The 12,383-nt window shown below is 33.8% G+C and overlaps 1 protein-coding gene across 1 annotated transcript; it reads right to left on the minus strand.

Annotated features, from left to right (window-relative positions):
* Positions 1-900: 900 nt before the first annotated feature.
* On the minus strand, positions 901-1,764 carry LOC134229918 (uncharacterized). Its single transcript, XM_062711704.1, has 3 exons — positions 1,651-1,764; positions 1,438-1,540; positions 901-1,360 (listed from the first exon to the last, which is right to left on the minus strand). Exons 1-3 carry the CDS (start codon positions 1,721-1,723, stop codon positions 901-903), a joined length of 636 nt encoding a protein of 211 aa, XP_062567688.1. The 5' UTR covers positions 1,724-1,764.
* Between the last annotated feature and the right edge of the window lie 10,619 nt (positions 1,765-12,383).

Consider the following 12,383-nt stretch of genomic DNA (forward strand, 5'->3'; position numbering starts at 1 on the left):
GTAGAACTCTTAAAAAATGAAATTTTATTGTCATCCAGCACTTCTAAGTTACTTGTTTTTGCATTTTAATACTAGCATTTATTTTCGTAAGGAGAATGTTATAGTGTGACGTCAGTGACGTCAAAGATAAAAATGAGGAAATAAATATATTCTGTACAATGTAAAAATAATAAATTTAATATTCAACAAGATAAAAATAATTTCGTTCGATAAATCTTTAAATTTCATATTTGTGAACATGTATACATATAACCATAAATTAATACTGACATACAGCTGAAGCATTTACACAATGTTGTTCACTAATGTTAGATTAACTTTTCTTATATAAGCGGTGAGCTGCATATATGTTCATATGTATGTGCATTAAAATTATTAACAATTATGTTACTCTTATTGTATTGGTCAGAAATGGACAATAATTTCACTTGAAAGATTAAAAATAAACATTCGATGATTTATTCTAATGCAATTATGTAAAAATAAACATTTGATGATTTATTCTAATGCAATTGTTAGGTAAAACCTGTTTTGAGTGGCTAATGCACTGGGGTTTGAAGCAGTAAAACGAGCATCAACGAGCGTGGAAGTTTTTTTATTGTGACGTCAAAATAGAGCGGAGCAAAATCACAATGCTCAGTGACGTATTTCATGTACCAAAATTCAACAAAATAAGACGTGAGCAACAAAGTGCATGGATTGCATTAGAATAGGAATAACTAATCTTCAAATTTGGTATTTGCGACCGTTAATGCTGATTTAACGGTCACAAAGTGAGTTTTACCGGCGACGCCAAATTAGAAGATAGTTATTCCTTAATCTAAAAGAAATTTGCAATTATTATGACGTCAAAGTTGAAGGATAGACAGATACAGCCGGTAAATTGTCCCAGTTTTTTTTTTAAAAGTCATTCCTCAGTTGGAGGTGGGCATACCTCATCCTGATGTAGAGGTCTGAATAAGGGCGAACATTCCTGTACATATACAGTTGCCGATCTCTTGACAATCCAGGGGGAGTGATCAATATTGGTTTAGTCTTAAGGTCCACGATGGCATGCTTCAGAATGGACATCTTTGCTTCTATGGAATCAACACTTTCTTTTACGAAAACATACCAGGGGTATTCATTTGAAAATCGGAAGTGGTGGTACTTTCGTATATTCCGGATAGCCTTGAAATGGCCCGACAGAAATTCCTTCCAGTCTCGCCACTCCCAGGTAACTGTTCCATCCTTTTTGTAGGGAATTGCAACACTGGTTGATGCCGACTTCTCCTCTACCTCAACTAGCTGACTGAATGCATCGACATCACATCGACGAAATAATTTCCTAATGTGTCCAAAGCCACTATCCACGAGGCATCTACAAAATATATATAAAAAAAATACTATCTGTATAAAAATGAATGCAAAAAAATTATAAAATATAAAATAAGTTACCTCGTGTGTCCGGGAATTTGCATTTTTAGCGAGATTGTGTCATGGAAACCCATCATTACTCTCCAACATAGATAAGCTAAAACATACTGGTTTTTATTTTGCCCTGTTTCGAGAAAAAATGGATGATTAGCCACTGTTGCTGACATCCTATTTTTTAAATGCCAATGCGAATCAAAATTTGTAACATTTAAATTTTAACAAAATATCAATTACCACTGCAGTTATCTGCATGTAGAGTACATGACTTCTCTCCAAATCCGTATTCGTTAAGTGTATAATCCAGCATACTTGTACCTGTATTTGAACCGTTGGTCAAACTTTCATCTCGTCCTACAAAAACGAACTTAACGAACGGTTTCGATTTTTAAAGTCTACAATCGTCTATTTGTTGACTTTGATAGAAGGCAGACTAATTAATACCAAAAAAATCTAGCCTTACCTCCTCTGTTGCTGTTTTTGCGTTATTTGTTTTTTCTGACGAGTGTCTTTCATATATTGATCTGTGACAGTGTACAGTTGGTAAGCGTGTAGTTCTTTGACGTAGGTCATCAACGACATTCAGCAAGACCTCGTCATGTTTCCAAGGGACCAAACATCCAGGGTAAAAAAACAATTCTCGAAGATCATAGGTAACAAGTCAAACAAGTCAGTTGATCACGCCCCCTGGATTGTAACAAGTCAAAGTATCAGCTCTTTCTTACATTTATTCTCTAAATATAAACAAGGGGGATAACTCTTAGACTATCCTATACGTGAGCCATCGTACATTAAGAAGTCAACTTGTCAGTTGACATTAAACGGTATATTTATCTGTCTTGATATATTTATCTGTTTTATTGTGATGAAATCTGACATTTCATTGAAAAGAGCACTTTGAGTATGTAGAAATAAATTTAATTTTAAAAGGGAAGGAAATAATTCGAAAAAAAAAATGCAATATAAATAACAAATCTTTAACATCTTTGTTCACTAATAATAATTGATGACATATTTTAATTTTAAAAATTTAATTTCACGCCTCCAACAGATTGCCACACATGTTTTAAAATACGCAGACAGCAAAGATCTTATGTTTTTGACATGATCTTCTTTCATTTTCCATGTCAACGTTAACGGTTAAACGTCATCATTTATGTGTCATCAATTTGAATAAAGTCATGCATATAGATTCAAAGTGGTCATCTCAAAGCCAAAACTCGCGAAGCGATTTATATAAAAGCATAAACTGCCCCGAACCATGTTATATTGTAAAACAATTATAAGTTAAATTAAGCTTTATTCTTATAATTTAATATCAGTATACACAAGATGAAACACACCCTTTCAGCTTGGTTTAAAGGTGGCTTATAGGTCCTTCATGATGGTTTAATGGTTGTCTTTAAGTCACCATTAAGCACCTTTAAGTAACATTTACACCACCATTAAGTTACCATTAAGCCATCTCAAAGTCCTTAATGGGTGTTTAATGTAGCTTAATGGTGGCTTACAGGTCCTTAATGGTAGCTTTTAGACCACCATTAAGTCACCATTAAGCTACCATTAAACCACACTTACAGGTGCTTAATGTCCAAACTCCATTAAGCTACCATTAAGCCACCATTACGCAGTCGAAAATACTGTTTTTATGGGTGAAAAATTATTTTTATAGCGATTTATTATCAAAATTATTAATGTCGAGTTCACACATATCTTGATTCGGTAAAATTAATGAGAAAGAACGAAGCTAAAAAAAAAAACAAAAACCAAAAAAAACAAGCTAATTCAGAGAATTCGTGTCCCCCGCTTAGGGAAAAAGTCGGCTCCCCCTGACTGAATTTGTAGAATTATTAAATGTATACATGTATACTGAAGGAAATAAAATACATGTATGTCAATATGCATATAAAGATTTGATTGCTTATTCTTTATTATGTGTATAGAAGATTTTTTCATATGGAATATTTATCACACTGTAATGATGATTTTATAACCTCATAAATTTTTCATTTCACATGCTGAATACTATCATTTAGGTTAAAAAAAAATTATTTAAAAAAATAAAAAAGAAAGAAAAAAGAACGGTCCGACCGAGATTCGATCCCGGGACCTCTCACATTTGAGGCGAGAGACATAACCACTAGACCACGGAGTCGCTTTACACAGAGCGAAGTATATGCAGAACTGAAGTCACATACATATATATATTCATGTTTTCATGTTCGGTATTCTCAAAATTTTACACAATCCATGGTGTTTGATTTATTTAGCCTTTATTAAACAGTTCTAATAGATGTAATAAGAACATAAAGTCCGCCGAGAATCTGTTTTATACGCAATAACTCGCTTCATGCCCCTGCGCTAAAAATAGCGACATGTAATACTATAAATACTAATAAAACAAACGGGGCGGGGCACTTTGAGAGGGGCGAGAGACGTCCTAGGGAGTTTTGGCATAAAATTACATTGCATCAGCTCAAAATCTTCTTGAAATATCACCCGGAAATGATAGTGTTACACAGAGACAGAATGTATAAATTTACGACCTTGAACTTTGACCTTTTGACCTCAAAATCAATAGGGGTCTTCTTTAGGCCACAGGGAGTTGTTATGTAAAATTTCATTGCAATAGCTCAAATGGTTCTAGAGATATCGTGTGGAAACGAAAGTGTTTTAACAGACAGAATTTGCTTATTTATGACCTTGACCTTTGACCTTTTGACCTCAAAATCAATAGGGGTCTTCTTTAGTCCATAGGGAGTTGCTATGCTAAATTTCATTGCAAAAGCTCAAAGGGTTCTCGAGATATCGTGTGGAAACGAAAGCGTTACAGACAGACAGAAAGACGGACGGACAGACGGACGGACGGACGGACGGACAAACCCAAATTAATATCCCACACTTTTCAAGCGGGGGACAAAAAACCGCCGCATTTAGAGCGCGAACCCATGACCTTTGGTGTAGGTGGCAGTCGCCTTAACCATTAGGCTATCATCGCTCTTGATTATAAATGAAAATATTAAACCTATATTATTCACAAAATTTATTTGGACTTGTAAAAGTATTAATTTTGCTGAACGTTTTCAAAGTCTTGAATTGATTTATTAATCAAAATATAAAAATTTTTATGTATGGGTCTTTTTAAAAGGCTTCTATCACATTAACATTTAACCGTTGAGTTCGGCTTTTAGATTGATGTAATGAATTCTACGCTGTTATTCGAAGATTTATACATGTAAGCATTAAATCATGATTGAATTTAAATTAATTATAGATAAAGCACAAAATCTATCATCGAAAAAGAAAGATAAAAAACAGATTCTACTATTTTTAAATATGCTGCGGATATTAACGGTTTTTTTTGTTTCTACAATTTTAGTGACAATCTGTTACGTTTACAAAAATTTTTTTTAGAATATCAAATTCTGTTTAAGTTCTTCTTGTATCACAATGGGTATCAAAATAATTGCCCTTTTACAATGAATCATGATTTTTAATTTTTTATATTATATGCTTGCGTTAAATTTAAATTTTGTAAAAATAATTGATCATCAAAATCTGTCAGTGTACGTCGTGTATGTATAGTTTCCTGTTAGGTAACCAGGGACGGTGGACACACCTAATTAAGGTCTATTGTCTGACCATTCGGTATACTGTACACAGCTGTTAATCTTACCCCGTTTCCCAATATATATAAATCTGGTCGGTTGTCATGTTTAATCTGATCGGCTGTTCTGAAAATCGATTTTGAAATAACAATCATTGAAGACCGACTAGATTTTGACAGATACTCACCGCTGCATTATATAATTTTTGAAATAACGAATTAACTCAAATTATTCATGATGTAAAAGTCAATCTTTGAAAACTTAACATTTTTATACTGGTAGCCCCCCCCCCCCCCCCAAAAAAAAGACAAGAGATTTTTTTTTTTCATGAGAACATATGATTTTATTTTCCTGTGAATTCTGTAGAATGTTGCTTTTAACACATGAAAAAAAAACCCATTTTTTTTAAAAATAATATATATTTTGTGTTCATTGGTAAAGATAATTTTAAGAACAATTTGATTTTCGGTTGTGAAAAATTAAAATATTTCACAGGGGCTTGCTCCCGGCGTGTAATAATTATTTATTTATAAAAAAAAATCGTATACACTAAATTAATAAAAACAACGCATGTAATAATTATTTATTTCAAATAAAATCATATACGGTAATGATAAAGCATGTCTTGTTTTATTATTACCGTAAATGATTTTTTTTTTTACAATAAATACTTATTAGACACAGGGAGCAAGCCCCTATGGCTATTAGCTAACTTTGTTCTTAGTGCCCGAGTTTATGCGTGTTGACAAAAATGTTATAATAATAGAAATTACGATCGAGACAAAATTATGAGTTAAGATAGATTTTGCGTAAATGATATTGAAATAATTTTAAAAGTTAGTTCAAAGGTTCGATATAAGATGCGTAAAAGTTTAATGAGGTTTGACCATTAAGTAACCATTAAGCTCAGCTTAAAGGTGGCTTAATGGTAGCTTAATGAAGTATGGACATTAAGCACCTGTAAGCTTAATGGTGTTTATTCCATTAAGCACCTATAAGCCACCATTAAGCGATTGCTTAAAGGTGGTGTTTCATCCTGTGGTATACAATGAGACAATTTTTTTCCGGAAAAAGGCTTCAAATTATCATATTTTAAAAATACCATCAAGCGGAATAATACTTTTTTGACGCCACTCATTGTGACGTAGGCAAGTTATGTTATTCAAAATGTATTGAATCTTTTACCCAATCAGATGATGTGTTAAACCTAATATCAAATTATTTAAAAAGAGAGGGAAAAGGTAACACAAATAGAAAGTAAACTTTATTACAAGAAAGATCTGCAAAATAATATCGTACAAACTAATTCCTTTGAAATGCATAAAAATATATAATTTTAAATGTCAGATATTCGCATAATTGTGTTCTGACCCTGGCATATCAATGATTGCTATGTATATTCATACTTTCTGTTTTACACAATATCTAACTATGCTTTAAATGACCATATGTGATTTGTATCATTTAATATATATATTTCTAAATGAATATAAACATGATGTGTAAAATGAATAGAATTTAAAAATAGACCTGTTACATATACTACTTATAAAATATTAAAAATGGCCAAAAGTACTTAAAGATATTTGACAAATTGTAATGTTCATTAGTAAGAAACAGTAAAATTTATATCGAAATTCAAAAAAGAAATTTAAGAAACGTCGTTCAACTTTTTAAAAAGTACAATTTATATCATTATTTTTTAATGCACACAATTATTCTTACAAGGACAAGGCTTGAAGTTTTAATTTTACTAACCAAACCTGAATTCTATAATTGCATAATTCCAGATAATTATTCCGTTGAGCTATGTGTAAATACTTCAGCAGTTATTTACTCTGACATTGTACTAATTAAAGTTAATTACTGGTTGTGCTCTGGGCTTAATTTTTTTCATGCCACATGTCATAATTAAATTAAAATTAATAGCTCGAGGAACAGAAGAAAATTATTGAGTATTCCTTTAAGTCGCAATGCATAATTATCCTTAATTATTTTCTTTAGTGTATAAAGAACCGTTTAATACTCATTCGTTAGTTGACGGTTATCTAACTGGAGAACTGAATAAGTATATCAGATACAACCTGCTATTTCATATCAAAGAAGCTGATTGCTACTTTATAACCTTTATTTGTATTTAAATATTTTAAGTATACCGGCGTATTAAAGGGATTTTGTCATCATTGTCTTTTCTTAAGTCGAATCTGTTTTTTTTAGAAAAGTCTTACTTTCAAATAATTTCAAAATTAAAATGGCATCCACAACAACTAATTCCTCTAACAAGTGGATTAAGTATTGTGTGGAACATGCCACTGAGGTAAGTTTCTTTATCGATTCTTTAGAGCAGGGTAATGTTAATGACAGGGCTATGAAATGCGAAATCCCAAAAATACCTCTAGAAGAATTGCGTTCCTTCTTGAATAAGCAGTACAAGAAGCTATCAAAAGATAGCAAAGCCCAGGTATGTATATTTATTTCAGCAGAAGTTACAAAACAGTCTGGGAAAACAATACCAGAGAAAAGGGCAGAAAGAGCAAAGGTCAAGATTTCAAAGGCGAAATATGCAGTGCGTAAAGAAGAAGAGGAACTAGGACTTAGCCCTGTCAGGGATGCAAAGAGGAGAGGCAAGCAATGGCTGACTTGTTGTTATTGCTATACGTAAGTATAGTTCGAATTAATTTACAATTATTGCTTACGTTTAGTCTCCCTCTTCACGTGTTGCAATTGAGCATGAGGTTATTAACGGTCCCTATATTTCTGTAGATCACTTTATATTCACGATACCTTATTCACGAGTCAACTCTTTGGTATTTATAAGCGAGACAATTTTTTTTCGGGAGGTATGGTTTTTGCTGTATATAGTCTTTACATACAAATATACGTTAACATGTAGTTTTTGTAAGCAGAGAGACTCGAGAAGTTACGCGGTATAAAATTTTCGCGAATAAAAGGTGTGTTATGCTATAATGATTGTAACCATTTCTTTTGTATAATAGATACATAATAGATCGTCCAGAAAGGCTGAAGGTCCACATGCAGAAGTGTAAGGCAGGGCCGAAAGAAGAGCAGGGCGAGGAGAGAGACGCCTTTATTGAGCAATCCCTTTCTGATGTTCGGTCAGCAACAGTGAACATGAGCAAACATCTCTATGTTAGCCCGGACGAAATATTAGATAAAAATTATGGGAGAAAAGACGTGCTCGAGATTCTTGGGAGGTATGGTCACCTTGAAATACCGACAGAGGCGCGGAAGTACATCCGAGGAAAACAAATCAAAATGATCAGGACCGAATGTGAGCCATCTACTAGTATACAGCAAGACGAAAGATTACCCGCTTCATCGGGATATTTTGATGTGAATAAGCAAAGTATGGAAGGCTCGGATATTTTTGTTCAAATTTGATATAATTTCTTTTGACCGCAAATAAAATTACTTGATGAGGTGATAGATAATGAGAAAAAATTTTTTTATGCTTCAGGCTTACACCCAAATCGGGCAACAAAGGTTAATGTGGTTCCTATTAATCCAGAGGAGTCTGATGAGAATTGGAGTGATGCAATAGATTCATCAGGTATGCGTGGGCTTAAACCCCGATCGAAGCGAGGTAAACATGTTTGTAATGTCTCAGATGAGAAGCAAGTCCAGGACACACACGAGCTTGATAACATACTCCCAAGGACGCAAGGTAAGAAGCGTATTCGTTTCGCTTCAAACAAAGAGTCATTATCCTTAGGAGAATTGAATGCATCTGATTATTCATCAGAGGAAGAGGTTTTAACGGAAGAAAAGAACAAACCCCATACTAGGACAGGAGGTAAGAAAAAGAAACAATTCAAGAATGATCATAAAGGGCCATCAAAGCCAATGGAGATTGCTGAACGCGTCGACATACTTCAAACCACTGCTGAAAAGGAATTGAACGAAGTCGAAAAAGTAAGGAATTAGATAACGATAACACAGCTTTCCTCAACAGCTACATAGCTTGTGAGATCTGCCTGCGTCAAGCGCATTGGCCGGGAAGTGTTCAGAACTGGAAAATACCGTTAAGCACTCACCAGTGAGGAAAGCAGACAAGAATTTAATGGCCAGAAACACCTTGTAGTTCCAGTCAATTACTACAAAAACGATGGAAAAATTCGAGCAAAGATAATACTTGATCTTCGCCTACAGTCATTTTTGGAGAAATACCTGCGATTTGTGAGGTTTAAGATCGTTCAGGAAACGGGATCCAGGTGTGAAAGTGTCCTGCTGTAGAGAAATGGAGAGCCTTTCATGAGTCAGTGATGGTATGATTGAACTGCAGCTTAAACACGGCTTTCAACATCCCTGGACATCGGCGGATGCTAGAAGGTGTATCATAACCTTCTCTAAATCCCTGTCAAAAGACGAAGAAAGACTAATAGGGGACTTCCTGTGTCTTCGGGAGACGGCGGAAAACAGGGAAAACCTTTAGGATGTGATGACTTTTGCAGCGAATTACAGTATCACAGCAGAAAAAAAAAACAAGGCGAAAAAAAGCCTTACCCGGGAAATGAATAGAACAATTGCGGATACTTCTGAGAAAAGACAAAGTTCACATAAGATAGGAAGGGCATGCAAAATTGACAATACTTAAGGATATCCGGTTTTTACACTTTACAATATTTTTGTTGTAAGCCTTAAAGAGCAATTTTCTATGTAAAACTGTTAGCAATACCGAGAATGTATATATTTACGCTCCAATTCATTTACTCGTTATTCGTTAAACGGCAAAAATACGTTTTCTTTTGTAGTTTGTTTGTAAAAGCTAGTATTTTGAACAGATATAGATTTAGCATAACTCCAAAAATTAAAATTAAATTCGAAATGCATCAAAATGAAGCTTGAAAATGAAATTTCTTCATGCAATAATTTTCCTTTAAATTCATCCTTATAAGATTCAAGGCTTTTGGAAATCCTAGAAGAGGTCTTATAAAAGTTGACATTTGTACCCTATAAAAGTAAAAAAAAAATTGTAACGTTTTAAAGAAATAGGACTTTCTTGAATCCAGCCTTAGATACTAATACTTATTAGCATGATATGAAATTAGAGATCATTTGTGGTGACTTTCAATGATAGCAAAAGCCTTTTACACTATGTATTATAGAATACAAAAAAAACAAGACAAAAAATACCAAATAAGTATAAAAACTATGACAATTTCTCTGAATGCTTGGAAACCGATAGTTTTTAAACCTAATATATATTTGTTGATGAATTTGCAATTAGAAAATGCCTTGCTGATATTTACAATTCGCTTTTTCAGCAAATATGTTGGAGATTTGACAATTTTCCCTATAAAATATGATTAGCTTTAACCTTTGACTTTAAAGAAAAACTTTGGATACATTTACATAACTATGTGGATTCAGAAAAACTTTTATGAGTATTTTTGATTACTTAACTGTTAATTTTATAAACCCGAGGACCGGTAAGGTAAGAAGGAAAAACAAAACGTAGCATATCCAACTTGGAAGACGCATCAGCAAGCTTTAAAGTAGATTGAATTTCTAAACCGTCTGCCTTGAGGGGGTATGACATTAAAAAAACAATGGAGAAAAAGTAGTCAGGAAGCCGAAACAGGTACAGTAGGAAAAGATGTTGGGAGGCTTTCGCTGAAAATAGATACAGTTGCTGTTGAAAAGAAAACAAAGACCTGGGGACACATATTCCCAGACTTTACTATCTTCCTGAAAACATATCCAAAGGTAAAACATATTTACTTCATATTTCCAGATTCATTGAGTTGAGACCGGTCCTTCAGATGAGACCGTATAAAGTGAGGTCCGGTGTCGCAGTAGGTGCTGGCACGAAAAAGATCCCTCACTGCTCAATAGCCCTGAGTGCCGACTATAGTACAAATTTTGTAGTTCTCCACCGTCAAGTGATGGCGTCTCCTTAAACAATAAAATGCTTTCCTTGTTTGTTATTACTGGAATTAACGGTCGCAGCTATTGCAGAAAAAATTTACATAACCCGCGTAAGCGGGTTATGTATTTTTTCTGCAACAGCTGCGACCGTTAATTCCAGCAATAACAAACAAAGAAAGCATTTTATTGTCTATATTTATATCTGTTTAAATAATCACTTAAAGTAGGATTAAAAGGATTAATTATTGTATTAATGATGCGAACGTCTTTATACGTTTCATTCATGGAACAGCCACTAATCAAGAAATCTGTACAGGCGACATGCCGACTGTAGTTCATGCAGTGATTAACGCAACGGGTTTTCTTAAGAAATAAAGAAGAAAATATTCAGCGAATGTAAATATAAATGAATGAACGATTCTCGAGAGGGACGTTAAACAACATACAATCAATCAGTCAGATTCATTGATTAACTTATATTCCTGTTTGAGGTTGTAGCAGAAAAAAATTGGGGCCGCACAATTGGACATGAAGGGGTGCAGGCATGCTCAGTAGTGAAAAATTCGCATAACTACTCTCGACTGTGTTCCCTGCAAATTCATTAAAAAAAAACTTCCGCAGGAAACAGCAAGTGAGGTCCGAAAATTCCCTCCTTTCTCTCTTTTTTGAATTACTATAGTAAAAAAAATCGTGCATTTACCTATATTAAGCTGGTTTTTAATGTTAATTTCTGTTATTAATATATATTTCCATTTCCAATTGTTTTCCCTATGATAAACACTACCAATGTGAATCTTGTTAATTTCTCCGTGATTCATGTGGCATATAAATTTCTCCATATTGAAATACTACGTATGTGATATGACTGGCGTATAAATACACTGAAGAAAAAAAGATGTTTTGTTTCAATTGTTTACAAAGAAATTAAATTATATATATACTGTAAACCAACGTTTATTCACGACGACTTTATTTCGCGAATAACAAGGGATAAACTAGTTCGCAACGATTAATTTTCGCGATCAAGTCTTTTTAGATCTGTTGTAAATAGACACATACACTTTAAGGACCAGTTCACGACGAGAAATATTCGCGATGAGGAGGCTCTCGTGAACTTCGCGAAAATTTCTCGCACGTAAATAAAAGTTGGTTTACAGTATTTTTACAAACAAAATAATTAATGAATTATCTCCGGTTCAAAAGCAAGTCACCAGTCCACTATCACCGAGGCCTCGCGAGACCGAGAACTCCACTTCCGTAAACATGATAAAAAGTCTATCTGAACCACTTGGAGAAATCAGTATTGTTTCATAGATCTGCACCTCATCATCTGATACATATATCGTTCCTCAGTCATTACCATCCCACTTATCAAGCAACTCAACTTCCTCTGTTATTTTAAAATCCACACAGATCTGTTTCCTGACCATACTGACCAACACCCGTTTCATCAACGGCAACATTGCAATATGG

The sequence above is a fragment of the Saccostrea cucullata genome, unplaced genomic scaffold, assembly GCF_032062105.1.
Source record: "Saccostrea cucullata isolate Sc308-1 unplaced genomic scaffold, CSIRO_AGI_Scuc_v1 ctg3843, whole genome shotgun sequence".
Lineage (NCBI taxonomy): Eukaryota > Metazoa > Mollusca > Bivalvia > Ostreida > Ostreidae > Saccostrea > Saccostrea cuccullata.